General features: G+C 44.2%; 1 protein-coding gene across 3 annotated transcripts; it reads right to left on the bottom strand.

Moving 5' to 3' along the window:
• Window positions 1–905: 905 nt before the first annotated feature.
• axin2 (axin 2 (conductin, axil)) lies at window positions 906–19,951 on the bottom strand. Of its 3 annotated transcripts, none has more exons than XM_079499716.1 (11): window positions 19,841–19,951; window positions 17,463–18,389; window positions 14,638–14,778; window positions 11,405–11,507; window positions 9,352–9,492; window positions 8,280–8,707; window positions 7,957–8,109; window positions 7,531–7,770; window positions 7,109–7,210; window positions 6,027–6,152; window positions 906–2,950 (listed from the first exon to the last, which is right to left on the bottom strand). In XM_079499716.1, the coding sequence occupies exons 2-11, from the start codon at window positions 18,293–18,295 to the stop codon at window positions 2,824–2,826; spliced, it is 2,394 nt and encodes a 797-aa protein (XP_079355842.1). In that variant the 5' UTR covers window positions 18,296–18,389; window positions 19,841–19,951; the 3' UTR covers window positions 906–2,823. The 3 variants fall into 3 exon arrangements, with proteins under 3 accessions (XP_079355842.1, XP_079355841.1, XP_079355843.1); XM_079499715.1 differs by lacking the exon at window positions 19,841–19,951 and adding an exon at window positions 19,256–19,395; XM_079499717.1 differs by lacking the exon at window positions 19,841–19,951 and adding an exon at window positions 19,256–19,395 and having other exon boundaries at window positions 7,957–8,106.
• Between the last annotated feature and the right edge of the window lie 7,220 nt (window positions 19,952–27,171).

The following is a 27,171-nucleotide window of genomic DNA, read 5'->3' as shown; positions in this document are numbered from 1 at the left end:
AATTGAGCCCCCATGTACCTCGCAAAAATGCGGGGAAAATTCATGAGAGCCCCAAATCCATATGGCCACCTTCAAAAACCTGTTTTTTTGGCACAATAAGGCAAAATTACCTCAAATTCATTCTGCTTTCAGTAGTGTGACATGTCAAACTAGGGGGTTTTCATGATTCTGAATCCATTCCAAGCATTAGTTTTGCACAAAAAACACTTGCTTGGGATAAAAACAGCCATAGCAGTCATCACAAATGTGATGAGGTCCCCACATTAAAGCACATTTGGGCAAGTGGCTATGGCTGTTTTAAGCCCAAGGAGTGTTTTTTGTGCAAAACTAATGCTTGGAATGGATTCAGAATCATGAAAACCCCCTAGTTTGACATATCACATGCTACTGAAAGCAGAATTAATTTTAGGTCATTTTGCCTTATTGTGCCTTAACAGGTTTTTGAAGGTGGCCATATGTATTTGGGGCTCTCATGAATTTCCCCAGCATTTTGCGAGGTACATGGGGGCTCAATTTGTTTAATAACCCTCCTAGATGACAAATCCATTGCTAACTATATCTCATCTCTGCTACATGGATGGTTTACTAGCTTTCTGTTGAGAGCAATGACGCTACACAACACAACAGAGAGCTGGAAGTAGCCTATATTAGCAAGACTGGCCTATCCAACCTCTAGAATAGCTAGAAAAGTGGTTCCCCAACTTATTTTGCTGGGGAATGGACCCAATGTAGTGAAAATAGCTGATCTGCAAGTTCACAGCTATTTTCCCTACTTAATAATCTAATGAAGAGATGTGACAGAATAAGGTAGATAAATTCAAACAATTTAATTTAATGTAATGCGTTAAAATAACATAAGTTGATCCTAGCTGTTGATAGTGGACAAACGACCAGACACAAAATCCTTAATTTGAAAAATATAAAACTTTAATAAAGGCTACATCTCTCAATAATTACAATAATTATAGGTCCATGTAAATTTTTAAATGAAACTCTTTATATAATGTATAATTTACAGTTTAGATAGAATGAAATAAAACAAAACAATAAAAGGCCATGATGTAAAAACAAAACATGATTACATGATAATTATTAAAACCATAAAAATATTTTTTCAACATAAGACCCTTCTGAAAACCAAGGGATATATATTAAACCCTGAAACAGGGTAACACATGGTATGATATCCATGTAGGCACAGGTGCTGTTTTCATAAAACACCAGCGATAGTATATTTGTGTATGTGTGTGTGTCTGTGTCTTGTGTGTGTACTGTATGTGTGCATTGAATTATCAATGTCAGTATCAATACTTCAAAATGCATAATTACAATGTATACAGGAGCTCAGCTATATTTCCAGGATGGTGTTATTGTAATAACATTCAAAGTTTTTTTTCTTTTCTTTTTTTTTAACCAACATTTCTTCTTCAACGTTCAATTTTCTTTTGTTTTGACACGCTAACTGCAACCTTCTGGAGGAGTCATTTTCAGTGTCTCAAACTGGTTCTTTCTAGCACCAAATTATTTTTTGTGGTGTGTTGGATATAAATGTTGTCACTATATTACGATGGTAGAACTTGTGCTCCCAGGTTCCCTCTCTGTAAGGATTCGGTAACTGTCTTCTATTCCCCTGTGCAATGCCTGGTCTACAAACAAAGGCACAACAAAAACATATTGAGCTCTGTTGCTGGACTGAGAGAGAGAGAGAGAGAGAGAGAGAGAGAGAGAGAGAGAGAGAGAGAGAGAGAGAGAGAGAGAGAGAGAGAGAGAGAGAGAGAGAGAGAGAGAGCGCACTATTGTGACTAACACTAATATATGAGTACAAATTATCAGCAGCATATAAGACTGGGGTTGACCATTACAACAGTGGAGGAAGTGAGCCTTACTGAAGACCACCGCTAAGGTTGTTGGGTCAGATACGACTATAGGCTATGGGGCGATGCCAGGCTAGTGTCATGTTCTTACGTCAAGTAAAAAGAAGAAAAGAAACCAAAAACATAAACAAAAACAACATAATCACCACAGTATTCTCCCAACTCAAAGCAGCTTGCCCATTGGCTGGAAATGGGAAAGGGGGAGGGACACAGGTTAGGTTAAAATGGCATAAGGGGGTTGGGATAGGACTGGAGGGGATGCGGGATGGAGAGGGTATCAATAAATACTCATAAAAACTTTCAACTTGTGACAAAAAGCATCTCTCTATATATATATATAGTATAATACATGTATATATACATATATGCAATGTATGTATATGCACACGTACAGACATTTTTTGTAACGTTAGTGTCAACGTTAAGAGCAGGTTGGTGTCACAGCACTCTGCTGTGCAGGCTTCTCCGGTGCTTATTAGTCCATTGCACTTGGCCATGGAAGCCAGCATGGAGCACAACTTCAGTCACTCGTGTCACAGAAACAGTCATCTGCATCTTCAGTGGTTATTTTATTTTATTTTAAGAGGTGGAGTTTCACCCCCACAGGCTTTGAATCATCATTGCCGTCTCTTTAAGTCTCTAGCGTCGTTCCCTTGTGTTTATAAGGCTGATTGGCTGAGAAAAGTCAAGGAGGGAGGGGTGGCGCCGCCTCCTCTGGGCTCGGCATACTTCATTGGCTCGTCTTCCTTCAATCACTCCTCTTGTGCTGGATATATTAACTCTGTTTAGCTTAATATTAAGAAATAGACTTTAACAAAACAAAACAAAAAGTCTGGAGCAATACAAAATGTTTAGTCTTTTGCTCAGGTTTCTTCACAACGGTTTGGCATTTGGTTGGCGCGGCTTGGGGTTGGGGGGCACTCATTGGTCCACACGCAGCAAGGCGACGTCAATCCATCCTCTCCACCTTGCCCAGGATCTTGGCCTCGTACATGGGCAAAACGCTGGCGTCCTCCCACACCTCCTCGAACACGGCACCGCACTCAAACTCGTCACTGGCCTTCTTGAAGTAGTACCTGAGACAAGAGAAACCAGACAAAAGTCTGTGATTAGAAGACGAAAGAAAAACTACAAAGAAGTTAAGAACACATTAAAACTATATATATATACACACACACACACACACACACACACACACACACACACACACACACACACACACACACACACACACACACACACACACACACACACACACACACACACACACACACACACACACACACACACACAGGTATGTACACACAGGTATGTCTTCTGACCTAATGACTTTGAGGCACCTACTGTATATGCTATTTCCACAAAGACACTCAGCACTCACAATTACCTTCTGTCCAATTCATAACAACAACTCTGAGAGCTAGAAATGAGTCCTGCTCAAAACAACTTAGTCATTGCGTTCAACGCCGTCCCTCCACACTTCAAAGGAAAAGCTTGACTCCACATCACATCACTGCACAAACATATATAGAGCCCCCCTCCCCTCAAAACACTCCCTATGATAATTCAGGCTACTAGAAGCAGCCTGAGTGTCTGCACGTGCATGTGCATGTGTGCATGTGTGCATGTGTGTGTGTGTGTGTGTGTGTGTGTGTGTGTGTGTGTGTGTGTGTGTGTGTGTGTGTGTGCACGCACGCGCATGTATGAGCGTGCATGTGTATGTATGTATGTATCCTCATCCACTTGTTCAACTTGACTGCTGGCCATTCTGCAGATGCCTATCTGTCCTGGAAGGTCTTATTAAAGTTGAAGGGTTAATTAGAGGCTGTCTTAAGGCTGTTCTCTCCCTCCTCCCTCTCTTTAGCAATGCCCCCCCCCCCCCCCCTTTCTGTGTCTGCTTGGCTTCTAATTGGGCCCGCTGTCAAATGAAGGGCCTTTCTGTCACACGTTGACATTTCAGGTGCCTGAGAGTCTGCCTGTCACCACATGAGCACAATCCAGGACACACACACGCGCACACACTCGTGAACACACACTGACTAGTATACACATACATTCTTGATTTACTCCGGGCAGCTTTCCGATCGCCAGCCGAGAACAGAGGAAAAAGAGGGAGCGAGAAGGAGAGCAGAAAGGAAAGGTAGCAGGGGTTTTAAAAAAAAGAAACAGGAGAGGAGGCATTTTGCTGGCCGCACCCCCTGGGTGAAGTGGGTGTGATGGATTGGACGCAGGCCAAGCCTGAGGGGCAGCGACAGGGAGGGGGCAGTGACCACTCAGACAGTCTCCTGGAGGTCATGGAGGCATCTTGACTAGCCCAATGTTCTTCTTAAACAAAGGGGAAAAGTCTCTGGGTTAGGTTGGTCCCAGTGACTGTGAAGTCTCACGGAGCTCCTAATGATTTCTTCTCTGCTTTAAACCCAGTAAAGGATCAGCAGGGGGAGATTTAATGATAAGCTTTGTAATGGAAAAATGCCTCGTTTTGCCCATGTGTGGATGTGTGCCTGCGCCGAGGAATTCCGAAAAAGCTTCTTTTTTCTTTTCCTCTCCGCGTTTTATGAGTGTGTGCTGAGCCCGGAGTCGTACAAACAACACATGAAAAACTGGGAGGGAGGGGGGGTGGGGACACCCCAACATGTACGCACATACGGTTTTCTTTTCAGCGTTGACTGTAATTAGACACGAGTGAAATATTTGGCCAACTTTAGAGAATGTTGAGGGTGCGTTACACAGCTGCAAGTGTCTCTGATTTTGCAGTATGTGGCTATTAACTATTTGAAGGATGAGGTGGGGGATCGGAAAAAACAGGATGACGTTGGTAGTTTTGTTTTAGGATGATACGACACTCAACAAGTGAAAATACTGCAATCTGTGTTCTAGATGATTGTCTGAATTCTTTCGGACAGGACATATTAGTCAGTGCCTTTATTCGTGCCAAATAGGAGCATTTGCCTTCCTGATTTAATTGCAATCACTTTTTCTTCTCCTTCAGAGCAAAATGCTACATCCTTACTAACAAATACTTCAAAGACATCACTTTGTTCCAGAGGAAGAGAGAGTGAGAGAGAGAGAGAGACAGAATGAGAGGAGAGAAGTATTTCCATTGGAACATGTTTTTTTGTGGCAAGATTCTTCTTTCTTTGCAACATCTGGCACCAATATCGTCTGGCAGAGCGGCGCGGTACTGTTCTCTGCTGTACTGCTGCCATGTCCAAATTAACCAACTCCACACATTCTGCTGCCATTAAAGCCAGCCGTTTCGAATGCAACCCCCATTCTCCTTCTCTTTCTTCCTCTCTGCACTCGCTGAAGAGTTATGGGATGGCGGGGGTTGCAGCGACTTGTTTCCAGGCCCTTCTTCTTCTTCCTCCCTCTCTCTCTCTTGCCTAACAAGCAGATGTGGCTGTAACTTCATGTTGATGTCATGGCCATACCACCCTTGTGTCTTTGGAGTGACGTGCCACGCAGTACAGCACAGAGTTTATGTGATGCCTGAAGTGTCAGCTGGCAGTGTCACCTGGCAGAATGGATATTACATTTTTTGGACTTAAACTCTTGTCATTACCGTGGCATAACTACATACTGACTAATATCTGAGGCTTAAATGTCAGTATTCATCCTGTGTTAATTGCTACGAGCAGATTCTTATTGTGTCCGACAGCGAAAGGTGCTTGTGGTTCTACTACAGACGCCTGATGCAAAACTATAGAGGAGGAATTTGATGGCCTTGCGATGGTCTTTGCGCACAAAATAAAAGGGCCCAAGCTTCAAAGCCATACTTATTAAGGCTGCCTTACCCTGGAAATCAGTACCAGATGTGAGCAGGGGGGAAAAAAGCTCCAGTACTGAAGAGAAGAAAAAAATCCCCCTTCTTCCTCTCTGTACAGTGAATGATCCCAGACTCCTTTCTTCCATTTCACACAGCTGACATAAACACACACACACACACACACACACACACACACACACACACACACACACACACACACACACACACACACACACACACACACACACACACACACACACACACACACACACACACACACACACGCACGTGCGCTTGTGCAGTCCTGAACATTCCTAACATGAATATAATTTCACATTCATAAACGGGTTGGATAACGGCACTTTATATGTGTTCTCAATATTCACCTGTAGTTGCCTTTCTTGCTGAGCTGTTCTTTGAAATGTCCCAGGGTGAGGCAGTGGGTCTTCATCATACTGCGGTAGGGGATTTCCTCACCACAGAAGAAGTAAGTGACCACCAGTTCCTTGGACCTGCAGGGAACAGAGAAACATACATGGGTGAGCAGAGCACCTTTTGGATGCAAAGCCTGAAAGGAGAAAGAGAAGATCTGTTTGGACCTAGTATGGAAGTTAGTGAACTTCACTAGTTTGTTTTACTGAATGTGTATGTACCACAGGAGAGGCTAATAATTACTAAACTACTACTGCCTTTCTCTTCCTTTGTATGCTCAGAAAAGGCCACAGAAAATGAAAGACTGTTGCATCCATTTGACTTTGCCACTTGATTTGCTAACACTCCTGTAGGTGGTGCTACACCAAGACGTTACCTTTTTTCCACCACAAAGGAAGTTGCACAGGTATAAGGCATACAAACTTTAACAATGACCACACTAACATAGCCTAACCACCTTAACCATACTACCAGTGTCTAAACTGTATACCCATTTAGGATCGACTGAGGCCGATTCTAAAAACGCCTTCTAAATCCTGACCTATGTTTTCTGAAAAACTTCGAATATTTATTCCAAAATTACAAAAATGTTATTCTGCTGTGTGTGTGGGGAGGGTCTTCAGTTAGAGGACTGTGTTAAGGCGTGTTTAATCTCGAATGATTAAAAGCCAGAGACGAGGAGTTCAAAGCTCATACTTATTTTGACTCACAACGTCTCTCTTTGAAGGGAAGGCCAAGAAGGAGAAAAAAAGAAAGAGTGAGAATGAAAACACAAATTCAGAAGGAGAAAAGGGGTAATTTCACCTAATTTATACTTCATCATACGACCACATTGCTCACTGAAAATAACTTTCAACTGAATATCAGTTATTTTTGTACAATGAAGTATCTGGCTTTACAAGTGACCGTGCTGTATGTGTGTGGGTGTAGAAAGCTAGACAAAACAAAGAAAGGAAAAGTATGCGAGAAAAGACAGGAATGATGAGATGATGGCAAGAGGGTTAAAGAGAGGTAGAGAACCAGAAGGGGTCCTTACTCGTCTGTATGAAGTCCGGGGCTGGCGAGAGGACTTGCTCCAGTGGAGGTTGCTGTAGGGTGACTCCTGTCTTTCTGAAGGCTGCTGGCCACTGCTGAGTACCTGTCAGAAACACATTATCAGCATTGGTCAACATGGTATTCTAATAAAGACTGAATGCTAATTTAATAAAAATTACAAAATCACACACGTGTGAAGTGAGGGGCGCAGCAATGGCAGTAATCAGCCAGATGATTTACGTTGTCATTATCCTAAACATAATTTACCCTAAACAAACTGGCATACATTTTATTTTACCCTAAATAAACATTAAATTCCATAGACTTTTAATGGGATGGCAAAATTTATAATTAGGCTCTTGACATAGACTTGGACATAGACCCCTCAAAAATGTATTAAATTAACATTGATGTTTTGCATACCTCTGTTTTGGAGGCTTGGAGACTTCCTCCAATCTGCGGCAAGCCTCCTCCAGCTGTGCCAGGGTGTTGGGTGGGGGCAAGGGTGGCATGGCCGGGTCCTGGATGAAGGGGTGGCCGGGGTGGTGCGCTCGGAGGTGAGCCCCGCTGCCTATTCCACCCCCGCCCCAGGACGAGTGGGTCCGGCCGGGCAGGGTCTTGGGGGATGTTTCCTGGGGATGGGACTTCTTCAGTCCCTGAGTGCTGTTGGGATGAAGAGATCAATATATTAGCAAAGGAATCTGTATGGTGCTGTTCCAGGGTTATGTTATCATGTGTTTGAGGGAACTCCAGTCTAGTGGGTTCAGGGTTGCTGTTGTTGTTTTGTGTGTGTGTGTGTGTGTGTGTGTGTGTGTGTGTGTGTGTGTGTGTGGTGGGGGGGTTACTAACCTGTGGGGCTTGTGCTTGCCCTGTCGCTCGCTCTCCAGGATCCACTGCCAAACATTCTGAGAGCGGTCAGTGGCGTCCAGGGGCAGATGTGGCGTTGACACGCCCTCCTCGCCAATCTTGACTGGCCGCTTGGACAAAGTGCTAGAGTGGCTGCTGTTTATAACACACACACACACACACACACACACACACACACACACACACACACACACACACACACACACAGAGAGAGAGGGGCTAAATTAGAAATTGACCAATTTCATTGGTAAAACCTAGCTGTTCAGTTTGGTCTCGGCACAGTACTGCGCTGAAGTCCTACTTACACAGGGCTAAAGTTGGAGTAATCAGCTCCCCCGGGAGGACAGAGGCACTGCACGCGCTGGGCCGCCTCAGCCTCGATCTGCTCCTTGGTCTTGGCCCCAGCGTGTTGGTGGTGGTGGATGTAGTGGTGATGGATGTGCTTGGTGGACTGCCTCCCGGCCACCAGGACTTTTGATGCTCCAGGGGGGTAGGCGCCGAGGAAGGACCCGTGGCCAGCCGGCACCAAGGTGCTGGCCCGTTCTGGGGAGAGTGTGCGCGGCGAGTGCCGGATCGTGCCTGGCGACTGGCACCCGGGTGTCTTCAGGACGCGGGATAAGTGCTCGTCTAATATGGCCTGTGGGTCCTCGTCACACTGGCCACCAGGGGGAAGCAACGGGTGGTGAAGGGAGGGGCCGCAGGGGAGGTCACCGCTCTCCTCTCGTTCCTCCTCCTGGACAAGCAATCACACCGAGACAGGAGAAAAGTCTTTAGGAAGCTGAACAACCTATCATAGACTAAAAGACACATGTCGGAGGCAGTCTTTGAAGCAGCGAGATGAGAAGTTTATATCTCAACTAGCACCAATGTATATCTATCGCCTTTTGAAGTCAGAGAGAGCAAACGCTTCGGTAACTTGATTTGAGTTTCTCTTTTGCCTCACTGTTATCCCCGCTAACAGGCTGTGGGTGCTTCATCTATAATACAGAGTGTGCCTGTGCCTCACAAAGAGACTGGCACTACACATATTCAGCAAACGCGCCACTGGAGAGTAGCTAAGCGCTAACTATTTGAAGGAACTTCAAGTGTGTCAAGAAACATAACTTTCAAACTTCCTCCAGATGAAATGGTAGAGGGGTGAGCGGGAGACAAAGAAGTAGCTGAAGCGAAACAGACTTCCAATTCCCTTGTCTTTTTCCTTGTTATTCAACATGTAAAGCTAGCATACAGTTATCTTTATTGCAATGATGAACAACGCTAATTTCTTCACGTGGTGTCCATGTAACATGTCCAGGTCATAGTCATCCTAAATATTATTTTACAATATGAAAATAGAACGGGGTACTTGTGTGTGCGTGGACTGTGTTTTTTCCTCACCTCTTGGATCTGTTGCAGTCTTTCCTCCAGTGAGCTCATGGTGTCCTGCTCTCTCTTCAGTCTGTCCAACCGGGCGATGAGCTGGGCAGCGAAGGCAGAGGGCTCAACAGGGGTCATCTCCTTAGGCAGCCTGTGTGTTCTCTACAGGGCGCACAATGAAAGGAGGAAGGTCACATTATAGACTGCCTGTGTGACTCCTTGCAATATGGAGTATTAATCCACTGTCCTAATCCTAGCTCATTCCACAAAAAAATGCCTGCTCCTGTTCCAAACAAATTGCCTAATCCTGATGCCCTTACCCTCAAGCTCACCCAAAACTTCTCGCCTTCCCCCCCTACCCCTGCCCCAGATCTTGCCCCCACTCCAGATCTTGTGCCCATTGCCCTTGGCAATGCCAGGCCGTCGGGCAAAAAAACCAAGAGACAAGCGGGTAGCGGTGGCGGGGTAGCAGTTGGTCTCGCTCGGAGGGTAGGCCCCCCGCCTGCACCCTCTGTAGCCCGAGCGAGCCATCAGCTAGCTAGCCTCTGAAGTCAGCACACTTCAAAGAGCTCTTGTCAAACATCAAACGCACGCTAGGGGTGGGAGGGACATGCGGCTTTAAATCTCAGAATAAAAGCCAGATATCGACAGCAAAGAGAGGGAGAGAGCGAGAGACGAAGAGAGAGGGGAAGAAAAGAGGGGGACAAAATTAAAAGCAAGAAGAGAAAAGAAAAGAAAAGGAGAGGATTGAGATTTGGGTGAACGTAGAGTGGTGGGGGGGATAGCGGAGTCAAATACTAAGGAGATCTAAGGGGAAGTAGTAATTTATTTCTTGACTGCATGCAGGGCAGCTCTGAGGTTCTCTAGTCACATTATCCTCCTTTTTCTTTAACTATATACACTAGCTTTTCTCTCTCTCTCTCTCTCTCTCTCTCTCTCTCTCTCTCTCTCTCTCTCTAACTTACTTTTTTGTTATTTGGCACACTGGCTTTCTTGATTTTGACTATTTTTTGTTGTTGTTCTCATCTCTTTGTAGAGACGATAAAGGGAAGGAGAAGAAAGGCAAGCGGGGCTGCTGGCAAAGGAGCGCCGGCCCCGCACAGAGCCCCTGCTGCCTGGGGCTGGTGCATCATGGGAGACAGAGCCATCTCCAAATCAGGAGGGAGACATTAAAGGAGAGAAAGTAGGAAAGGAAAAGAGGCAGTGTAAAAGAGAGAGGGAGGGGAGGGGAGGGGAGAAAGGAAGAGGAACAGACCGCACAAACGGACTTAAAACAGAAAATGTGCATGCGCCTCGGACATGCGTGTGCGTGAGTGCACACAAACACGCAAGATAAATTGTGATATTTATTTTCCTGACTCAGAGACACCCAACACCTGTCAATTCTGTCAATAGGTCTTAACCTATTTCCATTTTAAAACCTTACAACCTTTACACATTTGACCCAAAATGCACTGGAATGAGAGAAGCGGTAAAGGATTGCCAAAATAATGGGAGGCCAGGCACTGTTGGAAGTTGCCTGGCCTCCTCAGTGCAAGGGGTCATTCATCTGCAGGGTTCAAAGCAGAAACTTCAGCAGTTAACTAACCTGACCTTATCTTCATCATCATCATCATCATCACCACCGCTTATGCATTACCAGGACAATCATTATTGGCTTCACACATTTTTTTTATAAGAAAATCTGTTGTTTTCGGCAATCCATACCATCAGACCATAGAATATAAATTAAGCTAAGGATGGAGACGCAGCTCTATGTTTGACTACTAAGCTACTAAGACATGGGGGTTTGGGAGGCATGGCAAAGACAAGGCAAAGACTGTAGGAGAAAAAGCCATATGCAAATTCAGCCTTTCATTTGCCCCAACGTTTGGTTATGAAAACAAGTGGGGGGAATACAATATAGTATTCCATCACAACATGCGCTCTGAAAACATAAAACACAAGTCCTCGAGGGAATCAGGACCCAGTTGTATGTCAGCGTGTAAAAGTTTGACTCAAGCAAAAAAGAAAGGAAAAAATGTCCACACACAGTAGAAGATGATGTAGTTAGTGTTAGTGTAGTAGGACTTACTGGGAAGTGGGGGAGCGAAACCTGGCCATTGATCTTGACACTGCGGTGCATCTCCCGCTGGATCTGCTTTTTAGTACCCATCTTGTATGGAGGGATACCATCACTGTAAAGTGAAAGACACAGTCAACAGATTAATTCTCAAATGCATAGTACAGATTAATTCCAAAATATATAATAACCAACTATATCCTAAATGCATATTTTCGATCACCTATTTATTGTGAATCATACACGTCTCATGGCTCCCACACAACAATGTTAGCAATGCAGCAACAGTTGCTAGTGGTTGTGTGGACAGAACCTTGCAGAGTCAGTTCGTCATCACTGAAGTGACTGGCTCAACACCACCACCCAGTAACCACCCACTAGGCACATTACAGCCAAATCAAAGGGCTTGGGAGCCCTTGAAGCCAGGGAAACAAAAACACACAACAAAACATACCATGACAATGGTGGTGATATGCTAAACATCCAAGCGGTAAGCTTCAAAGAAGAGCCCCATTGTTAAGTTTACATCAGTCTACATTGAAGGTGGATATTCATCAACAAAAAAAAGAAAAAGAAAAACAAGCAAGCCATAGGTCAGACTCAGCACCAATCCCCTGACCTTACGACCCAGTAAAGCTAGTCATTAAGTGCTGCTAGCTTCCTGTAGCGCTGATTGTAGGGAAAATTAAGTGAGGAATCCTAGTGTCTGGAAATGTTTGCATTTACTGATTCTCACTGTCTGCTAGGTTTTCCAGTGAGCTGCCATTTAGGCCAGGCCAATTATCATGGCCTTTTCGGTTGCTCAGAAGTGTCTGACCCAACCCAAACGCTAGTTTTTCTGCTGCCTCTTTGAAATCTCACACTCATGCACATACGCGCCCGCTGCCATCTTCGTTTGGCAAGCGCTCCGCTGTGAGCCTCTGATCTCAGCAACATCAAAAGGCTGGTTTGTAAGATAAGGTAATGTTTGAAGTTGGTGCAGCAGCATTCCCCAGCGTCCAAGTAAATCCATAAATAAGATATAAGCAAAAAGAGGAGGAAAAAAATCCCCCCCCCTTCCCATCCCCAAATCCCACTCTTCTTGTTCTTTATCTGGGAAATGAGATTCAAATTTGCAGCGTGCCTTTTAACCACTATAAAAAAGGACACACTAATCAAATTGTTCCCCCGATCGCAGAGGAAGAAGCTGGGATCTTTATTACAATCGGTTAGGGGCGGAGAGAGAGGAGAGCAGGGGATGAGGATGGGAGAGAGCTTTCTGTGTCAAAGACCTTGGCGAGGACTCCTGAGTGAAAATGACTTTGAGACATGGTGCTGTGTAATAATGTAGACATGTCATTCTAATAAGGTCTTTTTTTAAACACCCCCCCCCCCCCCTTCATCTATTCAAGGACTATGAATAATATCTCTTTGAATGACATCATCAGGAGGGGGGTAGCAGTTTCAAACTGCCAATATCGACCTTCTTGTTGCAGCAAGCGTCTAATAAGGGGAGCGTGCTACCAAAATCAATACTTCACAAAAGGTACCCTAGAGACCTCAAGACACGAACCCTTAAGGCACAGGAAGAATCATGGGAAATGTTTCCCGAAAAATCAAAACTCAGCAGCTTAGAAGAACTCTAAGCTGAACCAAACAGTTGGCACCAAAGAAAACGAGAAAAAAAGAATCCCATACATACACTCCACTCCACACTCTCTCCTGTCAACCTAAAATCATCCAGCAAGCGACACGGATAGCCAGAGTCTCTGTGCAGGTTGGGGGAAGAGAAAACAGCCATGGACTCTTTCATGGGCCCTCACTTTATGGGCATCTCTCATTCAGTTGTGCAAGTCATTTTCAAAGCAGCCAGCCACCCTCTTATCCCCCTAAGCTCCCCTCGCCTAACAATAGGCTGAAAGCGATTCAGTTAAGCCCTTTATGCCCCATGCACTTTATTTTCTCACTCCCTTGCACTCCAAGCCTCAACACTCCTGCTATTGGCCCCGGTGCAGGAGAGGGATTGTGGTGAGGTGATGGGGCAGGGGGGCGAGGGGGTGGGCAGGGAGGTGAATTTCGAGGGGTGCCCCAGCCCGGAGAGTGGGAGTCCCTCCTGCCTTGTCCATGAGGTCTAGAAATGAGTAACCCCCGTGAAAGCCTTGCAGACACATGATCTCAGCATGCCGCAGAGGCCAGTGGCAGGAAACCGAACCACCATGTGAGTAAGTCTCCTTTCATTTGGTGCCAACATTTTTCAATGAGTTTGTCTTAAGGCCCGAATGGCTATTTCTCTCCCTACTGACTGCCCTCCGCCCTCCTGGCCCCCAGCTCTTCAAAGAGAAAAAGTGATTAGATTATACAGTGTGTGTGTATGTATGTATGTATGTATGTATGTATGTATGTATGTATGTATGTATGTATGTATGTATGTATGTATGTATGTATGTATGTATGTATGTATGTATGTATGTCACACACACACACACACACACACACACACACACACGTGTGTGTGTGTGTGTGTGTGTGTGTGTGTGTGTGTGTGTGTGTGTGTGTGTGTGTGTGTGTATATATATATATATACACACATATATATATATATATATATATATATATATATACATATACATATACATATACATATACATACATATATATATATATATATATATATATATATATATATATATATATATATAATGGCAGAAGGGTGGGTGGGATTGCTACATTTTGACTTTGACAAAAACAAGGCAACGCCCCCACCCACATCAAGACGCATCAGAATAAACTTCAAAAGGTCTTTTGACATAATGACTTTCCCAGAATTATCTCCCTGGAGGCGCTAGCAACAACTGCACTTTAACAGAACTACCTGAAGTCAATCAGCAAGGATAATTAAAATACATTACATACAGACCATTCTTTCACAACAGCACGATCTCTCTCTCTATAGCCCAAAGAAAAACAGTCAGTTTTTTTTTAACTACACTGCCAAATATTTTTCTCCTCGTCGTCTTTTTCCTGGAAAGGTGTTGACTGAACCGTGATCCCGGCCAGTTTGGAGACCATGGAACTTCTCAAAACTCGCAGTCTTGGCCAGGGGGGTCAGCTGAATGGAAATGAGCCTTTTGAAGATGCTATGTCATCTCTCCAGAGCGGGGCAGGATGAAATGAAAACAGAAACAGACTTTGTGTGCGTGTGTGTGTGTGTGGGGAGGGGGGCAGGGGGGTGTTCAGTAGGAACTAAAACCAAATAAAGCACTTACACACTACTGTCCGTCATGGACATGGAATCGTCCGTCATGGCATCACTGGAGATCTCACTGTCGTTGGCACTGGTGGCGGGGGCAAAGACGTAGCCCGAGTTGACAAAGTAAGGGCTGGCAGGGTCTCCTCGTCGGTGGGACCTATAAAGAAGCACAGGGAGACTTTGGTGCCTCCTTGTGTTGTCTTGTGGATGTGCAGAGGATATACTGTACATCATTTCGGTTTCAAACAGTGAAATCCTGTGTTTGGTTAAATGAATACTCTTATATAGCTATGTAAATTATTTTCCGTTGTGACGCTTACAGATCCATTTCAGAATTAAATGAACACCCAGAGTTTGTCTGTGTAGGTGTTATTTTGTAGCTATGGAAATGCTTTCGTAATGCTTAACTGAAACTAAAAGTGAGAGTTTTTCGTTTGTGTTGATTTAAGTCATTAGAATATTTTTCATGAGACTTTGGGGCCTCAGGAATGTGACAACAGTATCAGAGTTGTGGGCTGTGGCTTCGCTTTCTTTCTTTCTTCCTTAGTTTCTTTCTTTCTTTTTCTTTCATGTCCCCTCCCCCATCGTGCAGGAGGGTCTCTGTGTCGTGTGTGTATGTGTGTGTGTGTGTGTGTGGGGTGGGGAGTGAAGTGAGCAGCCCAGCTGTATGTGAATGAACGACAGCACTTCCCTCCTTTCTTCCCTTGCTTTCTCTCCTGCTATCTCTCCAGCCTTTTGTTTGGGCAAGGCCTCTACTCTCACACTTTTCCACTCTCTGAAGCTCCACTTTAGTTCTCTCACTCTTCTTGGAGTGTTTTCCCCTCCCTTCTCTCGTCTTCTATCCTACAGTCTAGGGGCCCCTCCTTGCAACCCCCTCCCATCCTTTCTGAAGTCTCTCTCTCTCTCTCTCTCTCTAGTTTCTCCTGCTGTGTTGCATTCCTGTTCCAGTAGTGAAGGGGGTGGACAAGGAGGAAGGAGAAAGAGGAGGGGGGAACTTGAGCTTTACAGGGAGGAAGGGGGGGGCGAGCGGGAGAAAGAGAGAGAGGGAAGAGGGCCTCATTCTTTATGAGAATGCCTACAGCCGGGAGAGTTGTGAGGAGAACCCCAGCATGACTAAAGCCGTAGGCCCCAAGCTCAAACCTGACCTTTGGAAGGTCCACGCAAAGAGTCAGGTATTTAGCACAGCTGGGATCCCTGCACCCCCCCACCCTCTCCTCCCTAGCCTTTCTTTCTTTCATGATCTCCTCCTTCCCCCTTCCTTGTCTTCCCCATTCCCATCCTCTCTCTCTCTCTCTCTCTTAAGTCTGTCTCTATTTTGTGCCCCCCTTTTTTCCTTCCAAAAAGGTTGATAAAAGCTCTGGGTAGGAAGGAGGACAGAGGGGGAAAACACAAACACATCCCAAGCAGAGTTTGGGATGGTGGTTTATAAGATGTTGAACTGAGTTTAGGCTGTGTTGTTGTTGTTGTTGTTTTGTCAGTTTGGATGAAAAGTGCTGGAGGTTTTGAAGAAGAACAGGAAAAAAAGAAAAAGAATGCAGTGGCAAAATTAGTTCCACATGTTTGAGATGGAAATTGGTTGACCTAAAGAGATGGCGAGGGGGCAGGGGGGAAGGGGGAGAGAGGGCGATGGGAGGAAGGAGGGGTCTTTATCTCCCTCTTTACTTTTGGCAAAACACTCTAATGTTGCGGATCACACCAGGAAGCAGAGGAGATGCCCTCATGTCAACAGTCCAGGAGTGCCTTTCAGTATCTGCCTCAACGAGGCCACTTTCAAACAGTGTCTAACACACATTCATCTCATGAATCTTGAAACACTTAGTGTTGCATTCACTATGAGGCGTCTGCACGGTTTTGTTGTTTGAAATGTTATGAAAAACGACACACTGGACACAACTTTCAATCCATAATCTCCCAAAAAGTTTTGGTGGTGACTTGACAGGAAAAGTGTGGATTATTCTTAAATTGCACTTTTCCTTCCAACACTCAAAGAAAAAGGACGCTGTCAAACCACAGACTGATAATTGCGTCCAGATGTGAATTTTCTTTTATTGTGTGGACAATGCTCAAAGCATTTTAGTGAAAACTCTGAATGTGCTCTTTGATGCACGCTCATGCATAAAATGCAGTTTTTGTAAAGGCTCCTGTCTTGAAGAATTTTCAGCTTTTAAGTCAATATGTTGGCGAGTTTTCGACAAAGTCCAAATGCTTTCCAGAAACACCTCCAGCAGTAACACTTTCATCTTTGACCAAGAAGCAATACCATGTGTGTGTGTGTGTGTGTGTGTGTGTGTGTGTGTGTGTGTGTGTGTGTGTGTGTGTGTGTGTGTGTGTGTGTGTGTGTGTGTGAGTGCGCGCTCATACTGTATAACTGCATGTGTGTATATGGTACGGTATTTTAAATTTTGCTGTTAACACAGGTAATGGGAATTTACAGCAACATATTCACATAGCTGAAGTAGTCTTGGGATTTGGTGTCTGAATTCATGCCTGAACCAGAGGAAAGGTTTCAAAGCACAGGAAACTTGATCAAGTCAGCAGAGGGCTGCCTGCAAGACACCATTTACTTAAAAGGAAGGACCAGATCCATTGATGTTTTGTACCCACCCCTCCCTTCACCCTTCTATCCCCCTTTGACTAACTGCAAGGCAGAGGGCACACATACACACACATGTTCCTTTGGGACCCTTTGATCGGGTGCCTTCATCTCTCACAGGCATTTGTGAGAATAACAGTAAAATGTTGGATGAATGATGATAGCAGTTATGTGCTCCCAAACACAAACATCAACATACACATGTATCCATGATGTGTGACACAAGAGTGTAATAGCCTAGATCTTACCTGCATCCATTCTCCAGCACTTCAGCTGCTGTCCGAATAGTAGCAGTAGCTCTCAGAGTTTTCGTAGATAGTCCAACCACAGACGCTAACGTCTTTGCCTTCAAGTCAGTACAACTCCACTCCTCTTCCTCCATGAGAGGTGGAAGGTATCCGCACATTAACTTCAGACTACCTAGACCGCTAGTATGGTTGACATAAGATGCGTTCTCGCACCCGGAGCGCACGTAGTCGAGGTATATGTCAGAAGTTAAAAACATCTGGTACGCATTGTCTTCCATGGTTGACTGAATTTCCGTTTGTGCTTGGTCGAACATTGAAGAGTCTATGTGTTGTTTTTTAATACTATCCCTCATGAAAGTCTTGGTGGCGGGTTTTAATTGCTTGGCAACAATGCTGTTGTTTTCGATGTACCGCTTGAAAATAACTTTGGCAACTCGTAGCGTTTTGGTATCCTTTAAGTCCATTTGCCTGAAACCGTTGCAGGCGAACCAAAAGTCCAAGGTGTCCACGCATTTCTCCCGCTCCAGAAAAGTCCTAAACAGGTGAGCGCCGTCTTGGTCGCCCAGGAGAAAATGCAAGGACTTGGTCCACCGGACGAGGGGCGAGTCCGGCGACGCGCTACCCTCCGGCTCCCCGAGTCCATCCTCGTTCCTCCTCGGCGTGGAGCCGAGGGGCGCGGCGGGCAGATCCTTAACCTTGTTCTGGGCTCTCATTTTGGGAGACTTGCTGTGGCCGTTGCATGACGCCTCTCCCTCCTCCCCCGGCACCGGAGGACGAGGAGCATCTTCTCGGAAGCTAGTGCTGATGATGTGCTCCGTAAGCGCTCTGCTCATGGCTCCAGCTCCGTGTGCAGTGTGAGAGTGCCGTCGTGCGTAATCCTTCTCACTCTCTAAAAGCAGCGGGGGAGCTCCTCCGCTCCTCTTCACTCTGGAACACAAAGTATTGATCTAATCAAAGCCAGATCCCGCTAACTTCAAAGGCAGACATCAAGTAAACAGTCCTTTCAAACCCCTCGCCGGGTTCACAGAGAAAGAGAAATATGAAAGGCATTTTCGTTTCATTTATCTATTTATAATCTAAATGAGAGATCAACTGCCGCCTGCATTCTCAATATTCATTGATCTGTCACATCAAAAACATTTTTTACAAGAACAATCATTTCACGGAGCCTTATTCTCCACCAAAACCGTATTCTGAAGCCTGAGTCTTACACGTGTTTCTCTAACGAGCCTGTGTCATAGGCTTCAACTCCAATTAATTCCCAATATGTGCGGAGCGATTATAATTTACCCCTATCTGCATTATGAATAGATTCGATTCCCACGTAGCCAACACCTGTCCCTGTTAATCAGCGATGCGCAGACGAGTGGAAATCCATCGGATGCAGCACAATGACCTTAATGTTATAATGTACTACAGGGTAAAAAGCCCCACGGGAAGCCAGTCGCTCGTGCGTAAACGCTAGCGAAACATCAAGTGAGGCTATTACAACGTGCCGTTTAGGGGTTCAACGCCTATACGAACTACAAGGGAAGTTATGAAGAGACATTCAATTTGATTCAAATATCAATCTCAAACATTTTAATGTTAATGGAAGCGCACCTCAGCGTCAAACTATGGAATTAGGCTACAGCGACTCTTTACTGAGAACGATGAACGACGTTATAGCCTAATGCTGCACTCTCCACACGCGTACAACTATGTAACTACTACATGCATAGCATAAACCGAGGTTATATCCATCTAAACGACCGCCAAATAAACGTGCTGAGCGTACAAAGAACCTCACATACCATTTCAGAAGAACAAGAAAAAGAAATCCACTATAGAGTCCAGAAAATAAAGTTCAACAAGGCTTCAAGATACTTCACGCCCGGGGTAGAAGGGAAATAATGCATACAATCCAAACTCTTCAAACGGTAATCCAAGTCCAACACAGGAGAGAACGTGACACATGTGTCCGCTCTGGCTGCACACAACAACTAGTAGTTTAATGTCCCCTGTCCCATTCAACAACTGACCTCAGAGGAGGCAGGCGCACAGCTACTATGTAGATCAGCCAGCGGGGGTGTCAAACTGGAGGAGGTGGGGGGGAGGGGGGTATACATCCCACTTTTTCCAACTATGATGAGATACATAAACACAGTAATCTTTTTTTCCCCCCTTCCACCCTTCTTTTTTAATCAAGGATACACATTCACAATTTCGCGTATATACCCCACGATTGTTAAGCTACTTATCTATCTCCTTACCGTAGCCTATTTGTCGCCCACCAACACCAAACATTGGCTACAGCTCCCTAAACTTCAAAGCGTTGCAGCAACACATCAAAGCGACCAAGAGAGGGGGCCTGTGGAACAGCATTCTTTCCAACTTACCATCGATGTTCACGAGAAGCCTTCCTGATTTTAAACGTCAAAAGTATAACATATACACCCACAACAAGTATCCCGGCGAGTTATGCCAAGAATCGCTGGTGTTGTTCTCCGTTGCAAAATATGTTGTTGTTTTGTTTATTTGTTTTTTATCACAAAGGAGACTTTTTAATACAACCATTTAAAAAAAGAAGCGTTTCCCTTCTCCAGGTAGTGTTTCAAGTCCTATCGCAGGCGGTAGATCTCCTCTAGGCTATTTCAAAACGAACTGGGCTGAGGAGGGTTTAACTGTGGACTTCAAAGTAAAAGAACCGCTGGCCTGGTCCCGAAAGATACATAAAAACAACGTAACATATTTTACGATGACACAAAGAGCCAAGCAGCGCAAAACGCTTCGCGATCCTTCGTTCGTTCTCCATGCCGCAAATTGGGCTCTAAATATGCCAGAGAACAATAGCGAGGACCATATAAGGGCAGGCACGATGTTTTTTGACACAATAAAGTTTTTACTTGGTTGTAAGGACCTTATCAAAGACAGGCAATCTCGAGCCAACTCCCCGAGGCTTTGGAACGTCAGAAGTAAGTGATCTACCGCCCCGACAGCATTATTCTCGCTATCCTTCTGTTGCTACATAAACTTTGGAAACAGACATGAAATAGCTACAGTTGTTGCCTCTTTTGCAACAACCACAGAGTGTCTTAAAATGGAATACAATGAAATCAATGTAGATTTTTTTTTCTCGCAACAAAATTGACAGTGTGACATTTACAATGGAAATTTAAATAGCCTAATTACCACAACATTTTAGAATTTAAAAGCTATTTGGGGGATTATGGTTCTCTTTGAATTTACCATGTATAGTGTAATTGTCAAATATGTTTTGCATTAGTCACAGAGTTAGCCATATACAGACGTCAACACAAGACACGTGTCTGTTCCACACCAAAATGACATAGCACGGCTATATTGATTGAAATTGGACACAGCGCAAAGGCAAGGAGTGTTCTCCAGGCTTTTAATTCACATGACTTCCCCTAATGTCATTGTGGCAGAATCTTAGAGAGGGTTAGACAGTGATCCAATCCCATGGTACTTCAAAGGCTATATTGTCGCTTTGATGTTGAAAATCAACTTTAAAGGGGGAAATATAATTATATAAGTCAGAAATTTCAAATTCACAAAACTCTCAATATGGTACAGGACAAGAGAAGTTACAAAATAGGCTACATGATCTAATTTCGTCTGTAGCTGTGTCCTAGATTGATGTTTTGTTTTGTTTTTGTTTTTTTAATCGGTTTTCAATCAACATTCAGGTCTGAGTGATCTGTAATAAAATGAACATGGCAAAACATTAAATTAATCTATCGGTATGAGCACTGTTGGATGCTGACTGAGTATGGTTATGGTTATATAAGCAGGACATACAGTAAATAGTCTGTCATGTCAGTATTTGCTTGCAAGGAACACACATTGTCATTGAGTTGGCACTTTCCTCAGATAGCTCTCCATGTTGTCAAGAATAAGCTGTACTTTCAGATATTGCACATCTTCACCAACTTGTTGGTATATAATAAAACCAGCCAAACAAACAAACAATAACAAACAAACAATATGCAAACACAAGTTTCTTGTTGTCTTGGAACAGCATATGATGTTTGACAACCATTCAACCATTCCTGCACAAGGGCCAGTCTAACAATGTGCTCCAAGTTATTTCAAATCTTCCACGATGTCGTTACTGTCAAGCAGAAACCTTATATTCTTTTGTTTATTTTTGGTAAATTACTGCCCTATACATGATCATGCAAGATAGTCGTACAAAAGTAGTTAAAATAGCAAATCTACAACTTCACAAGTACAGTGGCTATTTTCACTATTTTTAAACGTTTAAAAAAAAAAGTAATGGCCTAATACAAACGGAACGGTTTTGGGTTTCTACCCACAGCAATGATATTCTACCTGCTACCTCGTTGTCTATCTGTGAGGTGTTGTCATTAGGCTTTGTTTCTCAAATCTGATCTTTAGGTGTGACTGTCCACACTGTTATTCGCAAGTGATTAGATTGACTGTGTGTATTCAGACATTGCAGAAAATAGAAGTTGCGCTTAATGTGAACATAGCTGTAGGACAGACCTCATGGAAAGGCTATTCCTTGTGTTTGTGCTTGTGCATGTGTCTGTGTGCGTGCGCATGTGGGTGTCTGCGACTCTGCGTGCATGTGTGTGTGGATGCATGCTTGTGCGAACATATACGCGAGTGACTATCTGTGTGCAAAAGTACCGAGGTCATCCACAGCCACTGTTTATGTGGGAGAGTTCTGTAAAACAAACATGACTGCCACCAATCCAAACAATCGTCGACCCAAAATGCACAATATAGCTTCCAACACTTCAGAATGGGAAGTGCCCATTGTCTGTGCAATGCAACACAAAATTACAAATTGGGTCAGAGGCATTCACGCTGTTAAGTTAAGGGCCTCTTAATAGAACAGTAAGTCTAAATGTAAGCTTTTAAACTCATAGTCTAGTTGCTATCTGTGCAATAGCTTCTTTAATGCTAGTATTTGAAGGTTGGCAGGGTGTAGATTTACTTTTACTGGCAGGATAAGATGATACGTTCAGGCAAATTATCCTGTACTTCCAGAAAAGAAGCAAAAAATTGTACACAGATTGCAGTTCATAGAATGTTTCATATAAGCAGAAAATACTTTGGCCCTTCCCAATCATGTTGTTTGATGTGTATTTGAAGTTCAGAATTCTAATTCAATCATATACACCACAATCGAATTAGCTTATAGCATTTACTTCAGTTGATAAATATTGTGAATAGCCAAACCTCACGCTGAAAATGAAATCTGATCTGCATACAGCTTCAACTCTTCTAAAACATTATATGTTAAAATCTACTATTATACTAGTATACACCTGTTGACCCTTGAATGCCCGCTCCTCTGTTTAAGCAGTAAGGGTGCTATAAAGTAGACCCAGAGTGGTCCTTTTTGATGTTGACCCTACCCTGACCCCTTTGTGTGTGCCCTGACCATTTCACAGGAAGATTCGAATGCTTTTAAAAGCACAATACAGGATGAGAACACCAGCACTGTCTTGGCTATTGATCCCTAATAAAAATGGGGTGACCTGGAGGCTAATTGATGCTAGGGATGAAATGGAAGGCATCTGTTATATCACTGCACACCGGAAGTGAACCTCCTCTTTAATTAGACCCTGCGTTAAGACAACACTGAGAAAGTACACACTTCAGTCTGCCAAGTAGGCCTACAGGTGTCAATGAAGGTTACAAGTACACACTTCACTCTGCCAAGTAGGCCTACAGGTGTCAATGAAGGTTACAAGGCGATGGGCATAATGACATTGGGACATGCGAGGGTAACCACAATTTTTAATTATTAACCCTCGCTGGATAAAATGAGAAATGCCTACTCACTCAATCATGGTGTCCCCTGCAGAAAATAGCATAAATACAAGCTCACAATGCATCATGTCCTATAGTAGCCTATAAATCAGTTCTAAGACGTCAATAATGTAGTATTTATATTGGTGATCTCCCTCATCCCCATATAGGTTCTCTGTAATTATTGCACATGTGTTGGACGATGTATGGAACATAAACATCAAATCCATACTACCCATATTTATCACCCTTTTCCTATAAGGCCCAAATAGCACAGAAAAAAAACTATGGATAATTGCAAATAACCCAATATTTGGGAGTTCAAAGAGCGTGGTGGGTTTGAGTGATAATTTTGGCTGAAGTATCGCCATAAACACTAATAAAATTAAGTGCATCGGAGGGAGGGGGGGCAGAGGGGAGGGGGTGTGGCTGAGCATCTCTTTGAACAGACCCTGTGATCAGTTCCCCTCTCAATTAGCGTATTGTCCACTTCTCCTTTCAGCTGGGAGGGAGGGGGCACTCTCCCCCCTAGCTTTCCCTTTGAAGTGATTATCCCTTTATCTCAAGCCTGAGCGAAGAATATCTTTGGGGACAATGGCAAATTAAAGCCCATATGGAGAGAAGCGTGAATGTCTGTTTGTAGGCTCAGAGTGAGATTGAAAAAATAAAATAAAAAATGCAAAAGATAGATACAGAAAGAAATATGGGAGAGGGAGTAAGAAAAATGAGTGTGTGTGTGTGTGTATGGGGGGGGGGGGGGGGGGGGACAATTAGCATCATTCTGTTTGCATGGGCCAGGGGTAGATGTCAACACCCATCCAAAATAGTAAGTTATAGGACTTGTGGCTGAATCGACACTTGTGGCTGGCTAACTTTGGTTTGTACAGGCGGCTTAAAGAAAGGAAAGAGAGAGAGAGAGAGAGAAAGAGACAGAGAGGGTGTGTGTGTGTGTGTGTGTGTGTGTGTGTGTGTGTGTGTGTGTGTGTGTGTGTGTGTGTGTGTGTGTGTGTGTGTGTGTGTGTGTGTGTGTGTGTGTGCTTGCGTGCGTGCGTGCGTGCGTGCGTGCGTGCGTGCGTGCGTGCGTGCGTGCGTGCGTGCGTATGTGTGTGAAGGGATAGAGAGGATGAGCATGAAGATGAGAGAGGGGTGCAGTTGTCAGCAGAATCAGATGGCGGTCAGGCAAGGCTGGCTTGAAGAAGATACAATTAAAGTGTGGAGTTAAGACAGGCTTTGAAGTCGGACATGGTGCATAACACCCTTAAAGTTTGAGAAGCCAGCATTCATCCGCTTGTTATGGCTTGTTAAGACCAGCCCCTTTAGAAGGCCCAATTTGAGGCAAAAAAAAAAGAAAAAAACTTAAATTTTGATGTCAAAAATGTCAGACTAAGTCAAAATAAGTCAAGAGTGGGTGACAGGCAGTTAAACGCGGTGCCGTGTCAAAAATAAAACCTGATGGTTGTCTTTAAAACTTGTTGTCACGTATGGGGATTTGCAATGGGGGGACGGGAGGGAGGGGGCATTCATTTGAGCACTGAAAATGAATAATTACTTTCTCTTCCCACTCTCTCCCTCTTTTTTGTTTTAATCCTGTTTTGCGGTGGCTTAAAAGTTTAATAATGTATAGGAACAATGTCTGTGATGCTCAGCCTAATCCGTGTGGTGAGGGAAACCTTTGTGGTTATGCCGAAAAAGTCGCCCCTCGCCCGCACGCACACACACACACGCACGCACGCACGCACGCACACACACACGCACGCACGCACGCACGCACACACAGGTGGGCTCGAAAAGGTGGTCTCCAAAAATCTCCCTCAGATTGTTGGCCTAATGTCTACTTTGAATAACCACAACCCTGTCTGATGTGGTCAAATGTTTGCCAAGTCAGCCAGCAAGCCCACTAGATAGACAGACGGAGAGGCAGAGTGTGTCCTGGACCAGGAAATTCTCCTTTTCATTCAGCTTATCTTTCTTTAATACATGTCCCCATCTAGATATAAATTAAAGACAAACTTCCAAGGCAGTCCAAATAACCACTGAAGTCCCATTCCAAAAATAGCCAACATAGCTGAACTCACAACATGTTTCATTGTGACGTGCTATGAAGTTGTAGATCGGCTACTTTCACTATTTTAAATTTTGTTTGGAAAGTTGCCAACATATGGGACACCAGGTTGAAAGTGACACTGCTTTAAAACATTATTTCTGAAAGTCACAAGACAGATGGGAGAAGCAACAACATTTAATGTTATCGAGAATAGCTTCAAACGTTGTTTTACAGATACATTTGAGTGTTTTTAACTTGTTGTACTGCCCCTGTACCTTTAAAAAGCATCAATAAAGTATCAATCAATCAAACAGATTACATTTCTTGCCCCTTTGCAAGCTATCTGCATTGACACGGCCCATAGGCCTGTAAGCCAGAAATCTTTTAAATGGGATTTAAGTTGAAAAGCGAAAAGGGGAGTGTGGTCAAGTTGAAGACCACTCTCAATTACCATTAGACAAATGACACAGAAAACGTTTCAATATGAAACAACAGTCAAAGCCTGTGAAGAGCTCATCACAGTGCGAGAATGAGGCTAAACTGACAAAGCGTCACAGTTAACAGCTTCTGGTACTTGTGAGCCTCGGCTTGACAGTAAATCCATGCAGTGATAAGGCAAATGAATTGGCCGTATTGATCAGATGATCCACTGTTCAGCTACTAGCTCGCTCCTGGACAAGACGCCAGTGGAGCCCACAGAGACGACTGTGAAAAACAATGAAACAGACGGACTGGACAGGAAAAAGACGCAACAATGCAGCACTGTACGGCATGCATACTGTATACATACAGCATGGACTTGGAGTTGCAGTCTAAACCTGCGGGTGTTTGAGAGAGTAAAGTAAAGATACAACTGCAAGCGTCATTTTAACTCGGGAGGATTTCGTGTGAACAGCCAAGTCAGCCAACCCCACCACAGCAGTGCGAATGCTCCAACAGAAAGGTGGGGATGCTTGCAGCCAGTGTTCACACTGTGTGTGTGTGTGTGTGTGTGTGTGTGTGTGTGTGTGTGTGTGTGTGTGTGTGTGTGTGTGTGTGTGTGTGTGTGTGTGTGTGTGTGTGTGTGTGTGTGTGTGTGTGTGTGTGTGTGTGTGTGTGTGTGTGCGCGTGTGTGTGCGCGCACGCGTGCGTGCGTGTGTGTGTGTGTGCTATTATCGTCAAGTTATCAAGCGCACTGTATTAACATGCATGCATTTGTGTAAACAAAGTCTTACACACATACTTTACACACTAAATAACTGTTTTCCATGCACTACATGAGTTGTTTTTCATCAGATCACATACATTTTTGTTTATGCAACACTTTAGTGATTTAGCAGTGATTTACTTTTGCTTTCTTTTGTCTTTCCACGGTGCTTTACAGAGCAAACAGAAGAATGCAAACAACTGGAAAAAACATCACAGCCAGCCCTCAAAAGATTTAATTTGTGTGCATGTGTTGCATTCAGTTATGCATAGTTGTGTGTGTATAAATGGTAAATGGTGCATTTATATAGCGCCTTTATCCAATGCGCTTTACATAGATTGTGCATTACATTCACCCATTCACACACACATTCATACACCGATTGCGGCGGAAGCCATGCAAGGTACCAACCAGCACATCAGGAGCAATTTGGGGTTCAGTGTCTTGCCCAAGGACACTTCGACATGTAGACAGGAGGAGCCGGGATTCGAACGGCCGACCCATGGATCATTGGACGACCTGCTCTACCTCCTGAGCCACAGTCGCCCCATGTATGGATGAGAGAACACCAAGGGCAGACCTAACACTAATATTTATACATAAAATGTGTCATGTGTCACCAATTCTACTGCTGTATTGAGTTACTGATACAGTTTGGAAGAAAATACCAGTGAGCTTAGCATGGCCATATA

Source organism: Electrona antarctica (assembly GCF_951216825.1).
Source record: "Electrona antarctica genome assembly, chromosome: 4".
NCBI lineage: Eukaryota > Metazoa > Chordata > Actinopteri > Myctophiformes > Myctophidae > Electrona > Electrona antarctica.
Note: the sequence above shows the minus strand (reverse complement) of the source record. Positions and strands in the feature narration are given on the sequence as shown.

What these genes read in the sequence shown, in the direction of transcription:
- axin2 (XM_079499716.1), bottom strand. Translation starts at nt 18,295, where the DNA reads ATGAGCAGAGCGCTTACGGAGCACATCATCAGCACTAGCTTCCGAGAA. An exon ending in GTGCTGGAGAATGGATGCAG is followed by an intron (nt 14,779 to 17,462) that starts GTAAGATCTAGG and finishes GCTTCTTTATAG; the next exon opens with GTCCCACCGACGAGGAGACC. An exon ending in GGCAAGCACAAGCCCCACAG is followed by an intron (nt 7,771 to 7,956) that starts GTTAGTAACCCC and finishes TCATCCCAACAG; the next exon opens with CACTCAGGGACTGAAGAAGT.